At 31.8% G+C, this 20,559-nt stretch overlaps 1 protein-coding gene and 1 long non-coding RNA gene across 2 annotated transcripts; one reads left to right on the plus strand and one right to left on the minus strand.

The window, feature by feature from the left end:
* Window positions 1–1,053: 1,053 nt before the first annotated feature.
* On the minus strand, window positions 1,054–18,798 carry LOC127711862 (uncharacterized). Its single transcript, XM_052218025.1, has 4 exons — window positions 17,974–18,798; window positions 7,691–8,335; window positions 7,135–7,372; window positions 1,054–1,133 (listed from the first exon to the last, which is right to left on the minus strand). Exons 1-4 carry the CDS (start codon window positions 18,796–18,798, stop codon window positions 1,054–1,056), a joined length of 1,788 nt encoding a protein of 595 aa, XP_052073985.1.
* On the plus strand, window positions 14,322–16,418 carry LOC127711606 (uncharacterized). Its single transcript, XR_007986807.1, has 3 exons — window positions 14,322–14,622; window positions 15,743–15,888; window positions 16,319–16,418. It is a non-coding gene; the product is annotated as an uncharacterized LOC127711606 (long non-coding RNA).
* Window positions 18,799–20,559: the final 1,761 nt, after the last annotated feature.

Raw genomic sequence — 20,559 nt, forward strand, 5'->3', positions numbered from 1 at the left:
AGAGACTGTGCTAGAGAAAAAGCTTCCTTTATCAATGGATTAATATTATTATTATATTACCATTGAGACAGCTTTCCACGAAAGTTCAAATGATGTAACCGTAGGCATACGACCTTCAACGACATGAGAAAAATCCATACTGTATGGTCATCTATAAAAGACCCCGACATTAAACACCAATTCAATTGAGAAGAATAACGGCCTAATTTATTACAATTTACGAAAAACAATATGACAGACATGAACCAACAACAACCACTGAACAACGGGCTCCTGACTTGGGATAGTCACATAACGGAGGTGGCAGGGTGAAACATGTTTGTGATCGCTCAACCCTCTCCTAGCTGGGACAGTGTGTGTAACAGCACACCATAAGAATAAGCATTTATTTAGTACAGTATCATTTTAAAACAACAGCTTTCAAAAATTCACTTAATTTTGATGGCAAGTATTAGTAACCAATCAATATATACAGAGATATGAATCACCTGTGTGCAATTTTGATATTACAATACTTAAATGACTACTTACCCATTTTTCATCAGTATTCTGATATATTAAAGTATAGAAATTGACCCTATGTAAAAGTTTCAAAGTCAACGAATCATGACTGGGGGAGGGAAAATAATCATTATGGAGATGAGATGTGCAAAATCTAGTACAACTGCACATCTAATGTAATAACCGTTAATGTTCAGCCTTAAACTGACCAAATCACAAACATAAACCTGTAAACTAACTATGCATTTTCGAAATCAATAGACAGTGATTGGGGGAGGGATAATCGCCATGGAAATAATTTCCAGTGTCTTTTTATAAATGGTTACTAGAGTGACATCCCTAAATTATTCCCCTTCTGACTGAACTAAACAGCAATACACATTGCTATGAGTTGATGCTCTAGTAAATATAAATGTGTAAACCTAATTTTGTGACTGAATTCAGTCATTATATTTTTTTTACTGCTGCAGAATTGGTCTTTTCAACAAATATTTCCTGAATTTGTATTGACTGAATTCAGTCATCTGTATTATAGATGTGTATACTATGTAATCACACTTGGTGTAATTTAAGTCTTAGAAAACACTCTAATTTAGTACAATTTCTTGTAGCTTCTATCAAATGCTGTGTGACTGAATTCAGTCAACATTTTGTGAAAATAATGAACAGGATAAAGAGTTAATTTCATTTAAGCTGTTATCCTGTTATATGTTGCTTGTATTAATCTATAGTCCGAATTCTATTTCATCTGAATCAACAGTAATAGGTTTTAGTTAAGAAGCAACAAGTACAAATGTATTTTATAGATATTTTACGAATAAAATGGTAATGTTACTTTCTATTGTACTTATTGAATTATGTGATATAAAGATGCAATCAGGTGACTGAATTCAGTCACTCAAAAAATTATCACCGTACAATGCTATTTTATTTTTTGTAAGTTGATCATATTAATGGGGTCATTAATATGAATATATTCTGTGTTAACGTTTTCATCCATTTTAAATAAAATGCGCATTGCATACAATGTTGAATGTTAAATGGTATTCTATAATGAATAATATATCTACTCAGTTCAACCCTTGAATTTTGACAAATCAGAAAATTGACAAGTTGAACCAGACGGTGTTTTAAAACATACGCAGCCGACAAAAGTGGTAAATACCAAGGGTGAAGTTAAAACAAACAGATGTCGAATAAAACACAATGATGAAAATAAAAACAACAGCCTTAAAAAAAACTACACATAAAACGTAAGATTGATTGAGCAATATAACCCCGACCAAGAACAAGGTGGCAAAAACTTAACATGGCTTATATTTCACTACGACACACGCGTCATTTTAAGCCGTTCAGTTACCCTTGAATAAAAATAGGTTAACGGCTAAAACAGTGACGAAGTATAAGAGTTTTTAAATAGTGTGTCAAATCCGAGTAAAGGCATATATGCAAAGGTGAACTAAACAATTTGGGAGGTAGTGAAGTTCGTGTTGCTCAATCTTTAATTCTAAATATTTAGTGTTTTGTGGACATTTTTTAATCTTTTTGTCTTCTTTCTTTTTTATGCAATTGCGTTTTTAGTTTCTATTTGACAAAAGTTTGAAATTCCCTTTGGCATCTTTTACCTCTTTTCACATTCATCAGGAAGTTCAAACTTTAACATTTTACGTCAAAGGATGTATAAGTACCTGTATACGTAAAAAGCTATACAAAAAAGAAGACTTTTATGAGTTTTGACTGAGACTGACGCACCCAAAAACACCTTTTTGTTTGACAATGTCGTAAAAAATAAGTGCATTTTATTTTTCAATTTGAATTTGAACAAATCTATTTGTCAATTCCTCTGATTTTAACTATTACAGCCATGCCTGTAAAGCTAATTAGATAGTCTTCATATGTTTGCGTTATGCTTGGTTCTAACATGCAGTATATAATGTCGGACGCGTTATTTTTAAAGGGGTTTTGGGGCACATAATTCGTATTCGGTTGACATTTGCACATAGCCCAATGTTGCATAGATCAATAATATGCATTCTTTGTTTTAAAATCTTAACCATATCAATATTTCTTTTTGTAATGCTGTTTTGTTTAACAAGGAATCCAAACAGACTTTTATGACAATATATATTAACTGTTAGTTAAAATGTCATGTCAACAAAACAGTTTACAAATGCGAATTTGTTATGAATGAGTTTGAATTAGAGCAATTTCCAAATAGTTATGTAAAATATATAAAAATTCAAAAGAATAAAAGAAAATGGTAGATTGCATATTTAATTTTCTAGTGGAAGATAAGTCTGTTTTCTTTACATTGCTAATATCAAATAAACAGAAGAGCAGTGTGTACGGATACGAAGACTGATATCGGTTTCACGGATATTCATTTTAATTAGAATATTTCAAAACCAATGAAAGTAGTTAACCACATAGATTTTTTTATTCAATTTAGAGAAGTTAGTAATAAAAAATAATTTACCGTAAAAAGTTCTTTATTTTCATTAGTTTCTTTTCCTACGAAGACCTTCCAGTCTGTAAGCATTGTATTGCCTCTGTCTTTGAATAAAGACCATCTGTAACCAACCGGAATGGTGTCCTTATACAATACATTGCAGGGTGATTTCCGCCATTTTACAATTGTGTTGATGCAATTATCCGTCAATTGAAGCGAAGCTTGAACTTTCATGTCTATGGATGTTATTGTTTCAATTATAATTTCTCTAGAATTGGAAGGCTCAAGACATTTCAATCTGAAACACGCCTTAATAAACACCTTATAAATTGATTCCTTCAAATTTCCATGAAAATATTTATATTGATCCGTCCCAACCGATTCATACAAAAGTCTGCTTTCACAAGTGGTATTATTTGACATTTCACATAGTCCTACTTCATAATGTGATACGTACTGCATATATTCTTCGCCAATTGACCAGTAAACAGGTAGTAATGTAGTCGAAGATTGCAATTCCATGTCTGGATCACACTGATGGAGAAATAATGTGATATTTGAAGATTTATTCGAATTATTACTGTCTACATCGAGGAAAATCTTTGAGACCGAAACTAAAGGAATAAATGTTATAATCATATGATTGAAAATTTGTCTTCGAGATTTGACAAGAACATTTGTGTTTGATATTGTAAATGATGCGTTTGTATAATCCGTTAACAAAGAATGAGTGACGCCATGTTGAAGAGGTTTAGAAAGTTGAAGTACAGATTTTGATGATGAGATAATCCATTTGTTCAAAACGTTGTCTACCCCACATCGAATACCATGGTAAATCGTCATAGACGACGTCACAGATGTACTATTTAATATCACGAACCCATCGGACGATACTCTGTAGATTTCCTGATTTTTATAAGATGCCCTGATAGTCACATGATATTGTTTCTCTGTTTTAAGTTTACCTATAGATTCGCATGTTATTTCTTCATTGGTTGCGTTAAACACGTGAAAAGCTATTGCATCATCGGATTTGTTAACAGTGCCGACTCCTACTTCAAATTTTATCTCTTCATTTGTAAAATCTTTCATTATAAAACAATAAACCTTAGAGTCATAAATAACATCTAAATCTTGATAAAAGCCTTTACTTCCAGGGTCAACATCTAAAACTATTCCGTGTTTAGGTGGAAGTGAATTTGGTAGTATGAAAGAAGGTGTATTAATACTGCAATAATGTCCAGCATAGTTGTACACATGCATTTGAATATAGAAGTCTAATCTTTTCTCTGATTCATACATTTGTAACTTGTTCACAGGGTATTTGATGCATTGGTGATGTAAACCACACTGACCACCGTGTGATTTGATGTCCCACTCCAGGAAAGGTGTTACATACTTATTTTCAACGCCTGCAATGATAGTAAAAATATGAAAAAGTTTAATTCATTCAAGTGTTGGATATTCTTAACTTTAAAAAATGTAACAACAATAGTACGTGCTTTGTTATTGGTAAATGTTGAAATTACATTATTTTTATTTTTCAAGACATGTGATAAGTTAAAGAGGAGGCTACACGTTTTATAGCCCTGGTTTAACCAAAGCGCTAAATTTCCACGTGTTTATTTTTTTGCTTGTTTTTTTTTGTGATATTAGGTACAAAAAAACATAGTTGATAAGAAATAATTGTTTTATATCTCTTATCTTTACAATAACTTAATGCCAATATATCAGTATGCACCCCACGTGATCATTTTTATAACCATTAATGGTTGATGCCGCTGTATCTAAAGTATGTAACAGTGTTGTAATCATGGTTATTGCACTGTCATGATATATCATGAATGAGGCTCCAGACTCATGTTAACTTTTAACAAAACGAACGAAATTTGATTGTGTCATTTGTCTAAACAACTGTTGTTGCGTCTAAACAGCATTGCTGTTCTTTCCTTTAAAAAATAGGCTATTATCAGAGAACTGAAATAACCACTTACTGGTTTCTTAATTGGTGAACTGAAAAAAAAAACCTGAATTGGAAGTATATTTCTTTTAGACTAAATCATTAAACATATTTTAGCAAAAAGCATACACTCTAGCAAAAACTTTTTGTATGCTGTATTTAAATTTCCGTTGAATTATTTATCCAGAAATTTAACTGTTATTAAAAAAATATTCGTGCAAATAATCAAATTGTGTTACTGAATTTCTGGAAAGGAATATGATTGAAGCCACAAATATACGAATATGCGTTTCAACAGATAATAATTTGAAAGGGAGAGATGGAAGATACAAAAGGGATACTCAAACTCATAGTTAAAGACAAACTGACGACTCCATGGCAAAAATTACGAAAATCGACCAAAATAGTCTACAAAACACGACTATACGCTATAAATTTTCGACATTGTTTAAGACCCTAAAATGGTCTATGATTGCTTACTTCCAATTCATTTTAACTCTTGTGGATAGTTATCTCATTGGCAATCAAACCACAACTCCCCATTTTTAGATAGAAAGCTGGAAACTGAGCAACACGAACCCAAACGAAAACTTGAGCTGATATTAGCTACTCCCTGTGGGTAAGCAGATCAGTCCTGTGAAACAGCTATTCCAAAACGGTAAACCCACTTGTGCTGGTGTCTAGAATTTTCGTAGAGATGATGTTAACTTCGCCACTTTCGGTTTAATAGCTTCTTTTCAAGCAACAGCCTTCTATCAATGAAATCATGGTAGGAAATGAAACCGGTGTGACCTTACAATTAAAACAGTCAACAATGCAATTGATTCTGTTAAAAATGCAAAAAAGCCAGTTAAAAAATCAACTAAGAAAAATTCTATTCTCATACAAAAAAAGAAAAACCAAAGAACACAAATAAAACAGAAAACTTATAGCTACAGATTTAACTTATAGCATTAACTGTGAGATTCGTCTTAACCTCATTGTTAAGTCACAGTTATATGAACTCCATTTTCATGTTTATTAAAGAACAACCATCCCTATGTTTCTATTTTGTCGGTAGTTATCCTTTGAAATTAATTTATAATGACACAAATGAAAGCAGACGAGGAAAATTGGAACCTATACTACATTTATAAAATTGAATATAAACCACTATTTTCCCCTTACATAAAATGGAATCTTTGAACAAAAAACATATACAAATTCATATTAATATATTTCGAATAAACATCTTGATTTCAATCAAATGGTTGCGTCGATATGCTTGATGTCAGTTTCTCAAAATTCAGATATAGATTTTTAAACTAATTTCATTTGTGAACAGTAAGTCAATTAGTCTTTTCAATCTTACTAAATTGAGCACACACATAGAGCAATTAGATAAAATATTATTACTTAGTTTCAGTTACGGATTATACAAGTGAGAGGTTTAGCTACATAAGAAAATGCCTGTAGTAAGTTCGTTTAATGTGTTTGAGCATTTGATTTTGCCATTGGATTGGGGACTTTCCGTTTTGAATTTTCCTCGGAGTTCGGTATTTTTGTTATTTTACTTTTTAATGTAGAAAAAGAAATCACAGTAAGTAAATACGACACAGCAGTGATATAATTTACTTTTAAACAACAGCAATCAATGATTTTCAGGAAACTTTATTTGTTTTGCAACCGACGGATACCTGTTTATTACAAGAAGTATTTCAGCAAGAGTTTTGGATCCATTTATATTGCTTTAAATACGGCCTTTACCAATTATCAAAAGCCATACCACAATGCAAGCTATTAACGCCCCCGACATGACAAATGTGAAGTGATTCAAACGAGGAAGCTAACGACCTGCTAAATGTACAAAATGATAAATTGTACAAACAACAAATATTATGTACTGCAACAAACGACAACCCTTAATTACAGGATCCTGTCTTGAGACAGGCACATACAGAATCTTAGGGGGCTAAAGATGTTTTCGGGTTACCATACCTCTCCAAAACATGGGACAGTATATCATGTAGGTTTTTGTCCTATTTCCTGAACTATTTTCCTTTTTCCAGCTTAACTACAAGAATCTTATTCAGTTCGTTTTATGACGTAATTTGTTTCCAACTTGACTATACGAAACATTACTAATCTTATTTTGTCTGTTTGTTTAATTCTATTTCATTAAAGTGTTTTCGTAACTAATCTCATTATCTATTATATGTGTCTGTTTGTAATTTCGTAAACTTACCAACACGAAACATTACTGATCCAATTTCTTCTGTTTGTTCTGTGTCGTAAAATGTTTTCCTACCCCATTGAACAATAACATAACCATTATCAATCAAAGGTTTTGAAATAGCATGACAGACTGGTGGTGTTTCGTCGGCTAATATTGGTCCGAACCAAATCTTCTGGTCTAGACCAGCTCTGTTTTGCACTTTGATGAATATGAATATAGTTTTTTCTCCTATAAAACCTCTGTGATGCTGGATGTAACTTGTGAGGTGATGTGTTTTGGTATAAACCATTAAATTTGGACTATCAATTTCGGATAAATCTCTTCCAAATCCTACATAGGCATTAGATATCTGGCTATGATCTTCACTAATGCCCCATTTAATTTGAAAAAGATCTGTCGGGTTGTAGATAAAGTTTTGTTTATAACAACTAATAGTGCGGCATATAAAAGATGATACGGCTATACCTTCGCCTGTATTTTCCTGTATGATAGGAAGTAAACTCAAAATATCGTCATTACTCTTGTTTGTACATAGTTTACTACATTCATCTCCAAATAGCTTAACTCTTGAGAGATTTTGCTTCACGAGCCATGGAACGCCGTCATAACAACCGATAGATTCTACAGTCTTTGCATGCTTAATGTTAACGTTTACTACTTCTGGAACACTTTCATCGAATGTTATTCCATCAGAACAAGCGATCTTTGAAGGACTCATTGCGGAGTTAAACGCTATAACAGTCAAATGGTATTTACCCTGACCATCTGGAAACACCATTTTTGCTGATTCGTGAGGGGTTTCTAGTACAAATGAACCGTTAAAATTACCGATCTCTATGTTTCTCAAATTGTGGATACAGTTTCTACCAATGGCTACTCTATATAACTTAATACCACTTTCGTGGTCAATAAATGCATGCCAGTGAGCAGTGACTTCATTGAAACTCGTATAATCTATATCCGGACTGCCTACTGGACCTTCCAAAACCACGCCTACCTCTGGAGGAGATTCGTCAACTAATATGTCAATATGGTCATAAGCGACGAGATAAGCATTATTCATTGCTTTCACGGTGAAGAAGTACCTCCTGTTATGATTTCCTTCATGTTTGCTAAGTGTTTTCAGCTTCTTCAGGTCTGCCACATATGTTGTTGATGTACACTCACCAATTATCGGACAGTAACAAGACGTTGTATTTTCACATGAAATCTGAAAGAACAAAACAAAATAAGAAAATTATCTAGATTTCTTTTCTTGACTTACATCTAAAAATTAACAATGAGGGTCGGTTGAAAACAAATCTTTACGACAAAAGAGATGATTTCACCTCCCAAATGTGAACTTTCCATTTCTATGTAGCAACATTCCAACAGCGCCTGCATACGGAGTATATATCTCCCAATTGATACGGTATTCCCGGACTTGTATTTCCTATCATGATTTCCTTGATAGAGAGTCGCTCCTCACAAGGAAGCTATTAAACCAAGAGTTCCAAATGGTGAAGTTGAAATCATCCCTTCGTAAATTTTACGGACGCCATCACGAGTTGGTTGACCGTTATGGAAGATCCGTTTCACAGTTGATAGCAAATATGTTCCTAATGTCGTAACTACAATCCCGTTCCCTTTTCACGAATGTGACCTACCGAATTAGACTATTAACCGGGTTTGTACTAACATGAGCAACACGACGGGTGCGACATGTAGAGCAGGATCTGCTTTTCCTTCCGGAGCACCTGAGATCACCCCCAGTTTTGGTGGGGTTCGTGTTGCTAAGTCTTTAGTTTTCTATGTTGTGTTTTGCATACTATTGTTTGTGTGTTTGTCTTTTTCTTTTTTAGCCATGGCGTTGTCGGCTTGTTTTCGATTTATGAGTTTGAATGTCCCTCTGGTATCTTTCGCCCCTCTTTTATACCGGTACATGTGATTTAGCGGAAATGTCACCTTATTCTAAGTTAATAATTTATTTAGTTGTTTATGGTATATCACATTCTTCAATGCTTGTTGATATAACTGATGATGACCTTGTATAGTCATTTGGTTGAAATACGACGTATTTTCATTTCAAAGCATTCGGTCATGTTCAAGAAAGAAGAAATCCGCTTTATGGAAGATACCATAATTATAATGTAGTACGTCGGACACACATTTCATTAACATAAGATTCTCCAGTGGAGCTAGAACCAAAGTAGTGAAAAGACCAAATCAATTACGAACCTTGAGAGCATAAAAAACCAAACGTATGAAAACGTGGTGGGAGAATTCCAGAAAACGATAGATTTTGTTATCATTAGGTTAAGATTTGGGAATAGACATATGCAATCATCAAATGGCATAAATCATATTCCTCCATTACTAGATATCTGGCTTTAACATAGGAGTCCAATGTACTGAGAGGAACAATTTAATCATGTTTGCCTATCCAAAGTCAGGAACCTATTCAGTGGTTTTTTTAGTTATATAATAAGAATTTTGTCTGTTAAAAGATTGATGTTAATGGTAGATCTTTTGAAGTCACTATCAATGTGTTTTATACTCGGTTCGATTAAGATCTCGACATATATTAAAGGGAAAATTCGCGATTTTTTACTTACAGTTTAAATATGTTCATTATAACATAAAATATATATTCACAAAGTTTTATTGTTATATGTGCAGTAATAAAGAAGAAAATCAATAATTAATAAAAAAAAAATAGTTGTACGTGACGTTTTCTCCTGGAATTGCATGCCGGAATTTAAAGAACAATCGTTTAAAGTCTTGGTCTTTAATCATATTTTAACGTAATCATAAGCGCGCCGATGACTAATTTTGATAGCTAATTACCATCCGACAGTATGACAATAAAATGAACAGACATGCAACTTTTTACATTCATGAGATAAAATTTGCTATATTTACCGTATATTTTTGTTTACAGCACAAAAAGTCAATCTTTTATTTTTTTTTAAGATTTGCTTTTTCCGACGGATATGGTGAACAAATTAAAGTGTAACTTAAACTGTAAAGACAAAGGTGTACGCTTATTGACCTTTTACTATCTACCGGTACGGTAGGACTAGGAAAATACGATGTGTGTATTATTCTCTGGCAATACTCGTGGAAGTCTTGTATAAAGGTATAAGGTTATTTACAGATCGGCAATTAGCAAGACCTCTAGGGTACACCGTGCCAGGTGTGACTGTTAATTCGAATGGATTATACGACGGAAGGTCGATTAAATACACAAAGTTAGAATACATGTTAAAGGTGGCAAATACAAATAGAACGTCGGGGAATATTAAATTATACTTAGGACCAGGGTTTGGCTCGTTGTTAACCGAATCATTATTTTGAAGATGTATGTAATATATATGTCGGACGAATAAATCCGATGTTATAAAAATGTTAAATAATGTGCAAATTTATAAATCTAAAGGGGAAGTTATTAAAATAATAAATATTTTTTTATTTGATTATTTAAAAAACGAAGAAATTATCTTGGGAAAACAAATAAAGAAGTGTCATAATACAGAGTATACTATTTAATGATCAAAACGAACAAAAAAGGTGTATCCAAAGCGCTTTTGATTTACCTCATACGGTTACAAAATGTATGGAAACACTCTGTATAATTTGAAATATTGGTAGGTGTTACCTGGCCAAAAGGTGATCATCGGACTTGGATGGAGAATTGTCTCATTGGCACTCATACCATTTGTTTAAGACAGACTGGAAGAATCGGATTTTCAATGTGCTTTTTATCTTGTACCTTTGCAAGACTTGTCATTCATATTCTTCAGTAGGGCACATTATTCCCACTCTAAACAGACAAGAATACTCCTTAATACCAGACAAGCAATAGTATTTTAAAATTTCTGTGATTTAATACCAAGTTAAATAAAAACCACCGAAATTAATTTGATACTCAATATGTTTCCTTGAAAATAAACATATTCTCATTCGGTATGAAAATGAAATATGAAATTGATATACAGAACATTCAGAAGTGTGAATGTTATAAAATCTTGTTAATAGAGAAAGGTAATGAACGCCATTATAGACATGAAACTGTATACGTAAGGCCTCATGGGACGACACCCTTCCATTTACAGGTAATATACATGTTGCTCTGTAATACCCAGAAATGTCGAGGTAAATCACTGCCTATACAGAATGTACCATGTCAAAGAAATTCGTAAAGCATGACCATTCATGATTTAAGATGGGTCCAGGGGGGGATGATTAAAATTCTGACTAGATAGTTTTTCTCAACTTATATCACCAGAGACATATAATACAATGTATTATATGTCTCTGATATCACTAAACAAAACAAAAAACAAAAAATACATCCAGGAACAAAATTCTTTTTGTAATTTCATAGAATACTCCTTTATATCGGCTACAGTACTTACTGGACAAGCAGTATTTTTAAATTGATTTAATACTTAGTAAAAAACACCGAAACCAGTATATACCTCAGTATATACGTGAAACATCGTGGGACAGTACCTAACCATATGCAGATAATATACACGTAGCTCCGATGTAATAATTATTAAAATGACAGAAATACACCGGTCTCTAAAAACACCGCAAAGGACCTCCTTTGTGCACAAAGGACCACAAAGGAGCTTTATTTGAGCACGAAGGACATACAATTGTGTATGTAATGGGGAATAAAGTCATTTCATACGAAAAAAATATTTAATTTTATTAAATACTAGCATTAAATCGGTAAGTTGAAGATTTACGAAACCGTGTTCAAAAATTGGTACGGATATGCATAAGATTACGGCATTTTTTAGATTATCAGTAACGAAGAGTTTATTATACATTTATATTCTAAAATATTGCAAAACATGAACATAAAATAAAGACTTGACAATAAACAGATACAAAAATTTAAAAAAAAATTGTTTGTCAAAATTTCAATTCCGCAAATAAAAACATGAAAAACTAATTGTATAATGAGGACTTGATTGCGCTTGTCATATCATTACCAAAGTGGAATTCTTTACAATTTATTATCAGTGTTAAAAAGCAGTCTTTACAAACAAGAAAACTGTTTCAAATACTGTTATTTTTACTTAACTAATATTTGAAAATATTTCAAAAGGGAACTTCAAAATTAATGTAGATCACACAAGCGGAGATAAAAGAAATCGTCAAAAAAGTGAAAAAGTGAAAAAATAGAAACCATTGTTAAAATGAGAGAGTTCTTTTATAGATTTTTTTTAATTCCGACGGTTAGAATTTCGAAATGAGTTATGATTTTGTCAATCTATATATTTACTTGGTTATTTATTTATAAAAACAAATAGAAATAAGAAGATGGGGGATGAGTGCCAATGAGACAACTCTCCATCCAAGTCACAATGTATAAAAAGTTACCAATTATACTAGGTCAAAGTACGGCCTTCAGCACGGAGCATATTGACATTTCTGAAATACGGATTTGAAAATTCATGTCAATTTCGTAGTTTAAGAATTACTACAATATCGATCCTTTTTGTGTCTTGTGAAACATTTTCTTCATAGATTTATAAAGTAAGAAGATTTTGATAGATACACTGTTTTTGTCCAGGATAAAATTTGATAAAACAAAGTGTATATTGACATTTCTGAACTACTGATCATTTAATTACTATATATAAATTCACAAACATGAGCTATGACATAAACCGGATATGCAGTCGGTTTCGATCTGGTACCGGTGATTACACCAAGTCGTACGTAATAAAAATTGCAATTTTCATGATTTTTTATTTTTTTTTATATATTTTTCTTCAGAAATTATATTATTTCCTTGTGAAACATCCAATTAAAGGTCCTTTGTGCTCTTTTTACTCTCCTTTGTGGTCATTTGTGCTACATTATGCTCCTTTGTGCACAAAGGAGATCCTTTACGGTGTTTTTAGAGACCCTAAATACACTGGAAATAAATTTATGGTGTGTACTATGCAACTACGGCTATGCATATTTTCTATGAAGTTGCATAACCACTACTAACAACAGAGTACATGTACATGTTTTTAAATGACCCCTTCCACCATTTCAACCAAAAATGACAATTATATATGAATTTATTTTCTACTAAATGTGTGTATTTGTTATATTTATTTAACAAATGTGTGCATTTTCCCCTAAAAAAACGAGAAAATTTTCGTATACCCGTTCCTATAAGGTACAGGAATATGCTTTATTTATGCAATTTATATGATTGTTTTCTCTCTTCTATTTTCAACATATATTTTAAATTGTAACTATCTATAGTTCCGTAACTTTCTATCTGTATAAATCAATGATCGACAATTGCATACATTTTTGTGAAATAAATATATATAGGCTATGTTTTAAATTTTTCATAATTATTGACAACGAGTATATACTGACATTTTTCAATATTTTACGGCCATAGAAGTATCAATTAAATTTTATTTCCTCAAATATTTAGCTAGAACTATTGAGATTTTCACAAATATCATTCTTTAAACCAGAAATGCCATTCATAAACAAGTGGTAGTTAAATTGTATACACGTATTAGTTTAGCAATGACTAGTATCCCAGGTAGCACAAAACATTTTCACAACATTTTTATAAGGTTGTATAAATGTCGTCTCAAAACGTTGTCGAAAAAATATTTATGTAGATATTTTTTCTTGTATTTTAAAAACATTTATTTAAAATATTTTTTGAAAATGTTTTTACAATGATGTAAGAATATTCATGAAAATGTTTTCAATGACATTTTTTAAGATATTTTGTTTGAATGTTTTATAAATGTTCAGAAGATATGTACGTTCTACCTCTGAAAAACATTTTAAAAGCATATGAGTAAAACATTCTTAACAATATTGCTGCGATGTTTTTAAAACATTTTCTAAATATGTTTCATGAAATGTTTTAATAACATGCCTTTAAGATATTTTAACAACATTTCTTCATAATATTTGATGAAAACATTTTAAAAACGTTACGCATTTAATATTGAGAAAATGAATTTCTAAAACATTTTGTTACTAATATTTTAACAACATTTTAAAATAATATTATGAATACATTTACCCAAAAACATTTAAAAAACGTTACGCATTTAGTATTGAGAAAATGAATTTATAAAACATTTTGTTGCTAATATTTTAACAACATTTTAAAAAAATATTATGAATACATTTACCTAAAAACATTTAGTAGAAAATGTTTAAACAATATTTTGCAAACATTAATTTAGGTTATGGAAGAAAAACTTTATTTCATCAAATGACAGTGATTGAAGCGGTACTTCCCATATATAGCCTTTTACAGTGCACGTATTGCTATTTTCCGGATTTTCTGTTCCAGTACCGACAACAAAAGTTTACACATTTAAAATCTAACTGTTCCCGATGACCAACGAACATGATCCGAAGCAATTTTGGAAACCAGTAACCGGAAGTTTTATTTACCATGCTGTAAACAAAGACAAAGGAAACGTACAAAATAAAGAATAACCTTATCATGCGTTAAAACTGGTAAGATATGACACTAGTTCACATTTATAAAACATTGTTATGCTTCTGGAAATATCTTGGTTAATTTGATTCATATATTCCAAGAATTAATACGAGTGTAAGCAAGCACAATGCAAAAAGGGGGTGATGATTTAGTCTACCTAGATGTTATGATGTTTATGTCCAGTGAACATTACGAATTATAGAAAAGGGATTAAACTTAAGGGTTATTTATATGATTTTAAAATTCATAAATGTAATCACTTGTAACCAGTGAGCATGTCTGAAAAGTTCTGTGTTACAAGTCCGCCCTATGACGCTTTGTTGGCTTTAACAGACTGAGCTATTTAAGCAGTACTTCCTTAGCTCAATCGCTGGCTACGTATCTACTAGTCAAGGGAATCTCAAGCACGCAATGGTTAGCTATAAACACACAATATATAACGCATACCAGTCGACTGGCATATATTTCCGCCCCAAAATATCTATGATACGCGCCCCTGTGCTATAATATATTGTTTATGTAATTTGTAAATTTGTGTTTAGCCCTACAGCCAAGCCCAAGGCCAGATAATTATTTATGTGCCGGTCCCAAGACAGAAGTTTGATTTAGTAGTTGTCGGTTCATTTCTGACATATTTGTTTTATAAATTATGCCATTAGTTTCATTGTTTGAATTGTCTTTAATTATACGCCCGTTTACGGGACGTATTATGGTATACCGTTGTCCGTATGTCTGTCGTCAACATGTCGGACATTAACTCATAAATGCTTTAACCAATTTGAATAAAACTTTTTAAATTTTAGATTTTACGTTTCCGAGTTCTGGAGTTTCATTCATTAAAAATAGCGTGGATTTTCTAGTTTTCGGACAATAACTCAAAAACGCTTTCAGCAGTTCTCTTTAAACTTTGGTAAATAGTTTATATCTATTGACTTAAGCTCTCTTTCAATTTTCATGAATTTCTGATTTGACATTGAGAAATGATTGAACTTTTTTCTTCGAAAAATGCGACGGGCGTATCATGCGCTCATGGCGCAGCTGTTTATTTTTTAATGTTGTGGCCTTTGTAGCTGACTAATACAATGTGACTTTTTCTTACCTGTATTTTATTTATTTTGTTTATTTTAACTTTTGTAGGATCAATTAGCATGATTAGACGTACCAAAATTTAGGATAGATTTTCAGAAATGCAGATTAAAATTGAGAATGGAAATGGGGATTATATAGAAGAATATAAGCTTAGAAATGATTCAAACCATCCTGGAGGAGCAAATTTTATGAAGGTATTTATTCTTTAAAATCCTCAATCTATAGTACAAGTATTTGCGCTAAAATATACAATAACCATTACGAAACTTGGTTTTTTTTTTGTAAGACCAAGAAAATGTTACAGGCCCTACACGGCTGGCTACTCTAAATTGAGAAAATTGTAGTGTACAGTATACATGTCTTATTTTATAAACTGGTGAAATCTACCGTTACACTTTTGTAATAATAATACACCCCAGACTCTACAGATGTATAAAGTAGCTACAATTGTTGCTTCTGAATCCATTAACACTGATTAGATGACACTTTTCAATATATTTTTGTGAAAACACTTGATTAAATTGAAGAAAAATAGTTTATTGTGTAATTCAATGAAATTAGCTGAATTTCCACTCGTTTAATCACTAAACAGAAGGACTAATTTGTTTACACTTTATTTTACAGAAGCCAGCAGATGTCAAAAGAAATAAAAAGAATGGAACAAAAGAAACTTTGAAAAAGAACAGTGATACGAAAATATTGAATAAATGATTTGCATTTATAATTGTAATTCTATCTTGTATAGTGTTGACTAAGGCAGCAAAGAAAACAGTCAAAAAACTTCAGAAAAAAAATGTCCGATGCTACATGTGATCAAACATGAAATCAAGAAATACTTCTCAAAAAAATGCATTAAGATTAAAATCAGAAAAAAACCATGACAAATTATTACGTGTTCAAGGTATTACAAAAAATAGGGTTATGTCAACGATACATAAATCCGACAAAAGTAAACAAAATATATATAGATTCAACTGTAATCAACAAACAATTGTAAAAGGAGATGTGGGGTAAAGATCAGTATATGACAGCAGTTGTTTTTCAGATGCAGATCCAGGATTATGAAAAGAGGGGCCACAGGCTCTAAACTAAACAAAGTTTGAGTGAAATAGTAGGAATTAGATTAACCATAATTATAGCTCCATAAGGTGACCCAGGACCCCCCCCCCCCTCCCCACCCCCAGATCAAACATGATTAAAATGTTTTTTGAATATTTTATAAAACATTTGAATGACGATGTAAGAAAACATTTTTCTAATGATATTCATATAACATTTAAATGATGTATTGAGAATATGAACATTATTAAAACATTTTGTAAAATGTTTTTTGAACATTTTCACAACATTTTATCCTGCAAAAACATTTTTTTTATGTTTTAAAAATGTTTCAAGGATATTTTATAAACATGCATATTTAAAACATTTACAAAACATTTTACAAACATTGTCAACAAAATTCAGAAACGTTTTAATGATGTTTTAAAAATATCCTGGACATGTTATGGAAAATGTTTTGAAAATATTTTTAGCGCCATACATTTTAACGTGATTTTGATATTTTCTACGATAATTTCACAACATTTTTCAAAATGTTTTTAAAACATAAACACAATGTTTTTGTGTTAACTGGGATTATGTCACTGTCGGACTGAAGACAAAAAATGTACAAATGATGTATTTCATCTAATAGTTTTCAAAATGCAAAATTCCAAGTTTCCGGCCGTATACACTGATACGCTCAACAGTAATTGACAGCGATGAATGAACCTGCATTATGTAAATGTATAATAAAGAGATTTTTTTTTAGCCCGACAGGAAATCGCTTGAATACCTGGACGTGTCACCTCATAATACCTCTGGCAATAATGCCTTTAGCCATGCTGATGATCAAATTAGAGAAGGAGACACTTGAATAAATGTATTGCATAAAAGATTTATGACAGAATAAGATTTTTGAAAAACAATTTTACACGGAACCTCGCTCGTTAATTATGATTTTAAACTTTGAGAGAATCCATAAAAGTAATCTATATATTTACTTGTTTCACAAACTTAGTAAAAAAAAAACGGTTTAAAAAACGACAGACCATAGTTATTTAAGAAATATAGATGTCCTTGATTGGTGTCATTTAGAATCGCAAATAATTTATCTTTATTCTTAATTAATGTTGTTCCTTTCAATTATACTTTTTTATCATTGTATAATAATTTGGCTTCTGGAAAGGGTTTTCAATTGCACGTGTTCTTTGTTTATCAGATTTTAATCAGGTACATACCGATTTGTTCGTTGCTGCCACTGCTATTGATTTTTCTATCAAGACTGTTTTGTTTTCATAAATACCAAACGCCCATTTGATTTCCTGAACTCCACTATGTAAATCGAACGCCTTAAACTCTAAATGTATATTAGATAAGTCTGAGCTATGATGAACATAAAGCTGCGTTTTTCTATTTCGAATTAACCATATATCAGATATTTCCGGTACAGATCGGTCGATATGAACTTGAACACTATCATTGAGTGTATGGTTCATTATATCTCTAGCTCGGAGACGTAGTAAGAATGTGTCACCATCGTTCATAATTGTTTTAAGGCATAGTGACTGTGACGTAAAATTCCGCACTTTTTCGGAAACTACAACATTTATATCGTTCCGCAACAAAGTATAGGAAAAATCAGTTAAACCATTGATATTCTGTGTACCCGTCACAGGTAAAACGCCTGACCTTTGATCGTAAATTCCTTTTATTGAGTCATATGAATCTGACTTGATTGGACGAAGTGGGTTGTTCTTTTTATAATTGTTATTGAAAAATCGATTTTTCCATGAATAACAAATACTTTCATGGTGTATTTGCCATATGAAGTTTGTTTGGTTTGATGCTGAAACAACCCTCAAAGGTATTAAATCATTCTTCACAATCTCTGATGAATTGTCGTACAGAACAAAGCGTCGTGCGTGTCTCGCGTTGTTTGTTCTGTCTTTCACTTCGAGTAAAATGGCATAGAGCATTGGATTTTTCTCTGGTAGTTCTATTTCAAGTTCTGTTATGTCTTTCGAACAGTTGTATGGTCCCGCAATAGCTTTTGTATTCCTCATTATTGTTTCAGGGTCCCCTTCGTTAACTTCGAAAACATTGATTTCATATGATTCTATCTCAGATGCAAGGGAAGATCTTCCATTAAATGGATAAGGATCAGACCAATTCTTAAAAAACACTTTTATAAGACGTGAAGTTGTAAGCCTTTTTGAAAGTTTAAGTGGTTCTCCTGTGCATCTAACACTGTCAAAACAAAATGATGGTAGTTCTCTGTCGTAAATGTAACATAGTTTTCTAAATTGCTCGGTTTTTGCATATGGTTCCTGTATTGTTGTGTGTTGTTTCGACAGTAAATTCTTTGAAACAAGATATCCTCCACCTTTAGCCCGAAATGTCAAACATAAACTGAAAAATAGATAGCTGAGACTTAATCAATAAAGGCAACAGTAGTATACCGCTGTTCAAAAGTCACAAATCGATTGAGAGAAAACAAATCCGGGTTACGAACTAAAACCGAGGGAAACACATCAACTATAAGAGGAAAACAACGAAACAACAGAACACTGAAGTGCAACAAAAACAAACTACAATGCAACATACATAGAAACGAACTATTAGATAACAACTGCCATATTCCTGTCTTGGTACAGGACATTTTCAGAAAAAAATCAATACCATCGAATTTCACAAAATATGCATGGTTTATACAATCTTGGTAAGCAATAGTAAATTAAAAACAAAATATGTAAAATCATTATCCAAGTGATATCAATTACGATTTTAATGAATTAATCAAGCAAACAAATTGGCCTTTGTAAACAAAGTGTACCTTTGTTAACGTATTAAAATTTTAAGATAAAATCAAATTCATTTGTTTATTTAAATGAAACTTCTTTTCTTTGAACTGCATTCTAACATCAACCTATTGTCTTATGCCATTTAAAAATCCAGGATGGCAGAGGACACCAGTTCTGTCTGAACTATAAAAACTGAGTTTACTGAGTAAAACGGGGTTTATTTTCTTAATCTTGCGTTACTGGCGTTTATGCAGAAACATCTCAAGAAGCACCAATTAAAATCCTAAACATTTTAACAATAAAACCTCTTCGTTAAAAATTACGACATATTATTATAGACTTGATTGTCGGTTTTCACAAGTTTATAAAAAGAGAGGCGGAAGATACTAAAATGATATTCAAACTCAATCGCTGAAGACAAATTGACGACGCCAAAAAAAAAACATAAACCGACAAAAGACAAATAATTGGCAATCATATCACAACTTCTTATTTCTATAAACATCAGTCTACAACGTAGAACGTAGAATAACAAAAGACTGTGCCACACGAACTGCACCAAACAACTGGGGATGAAAAGTGGTTTCAAAAACACAGTACAGTATTCTCACCTTTGCTTTGTGCTTTAATATAAAATAATGACGATGTGGTTTGATTGCCAACAGGACAACTCTCCACCAGTTACCAAATGACGTCGATGCAAGCAAGTATTCAATAATGAACATACCCCTTACCCAGGCTAAAAAGGACCTTATCAGCGTATTGTCATGCACCAAAAACGCCCTCTAACCTTGGTTAGTGCTATAAAAACACAGCATAATAACAAACTATAAAATTAGTTGAAAGATTTTGAATCTTTTGACCAGAACAAAACACAAAACACAAACAACCGTTAAGACGTATATTACCGACATGAGAGTACCCGTATTTACCGAAAGCTAGTTCAAAGTCATAACAACTAATAACAATTTATATATCCAAGACAAAATATATAAGTTTAAGAATATTTGAAAATCATAATTT

This window comes from Mytilus californianus, unplaced genomic scaffold (assembly GCF_021869535.1).
Source record: "Mytilus californianus isolate M0D057914Y unplaced genomic scaffold, xbMytCali1.0.p SCAF_8, whole genome shotgun sequence".
Taxonomy (NCBI): domain Eukaryota; kingdom Metazoa; phylum Mollusca; class Bivalvia; order Mytilida; family Mytilidae; genus Mytilus; species Mytilus californianus.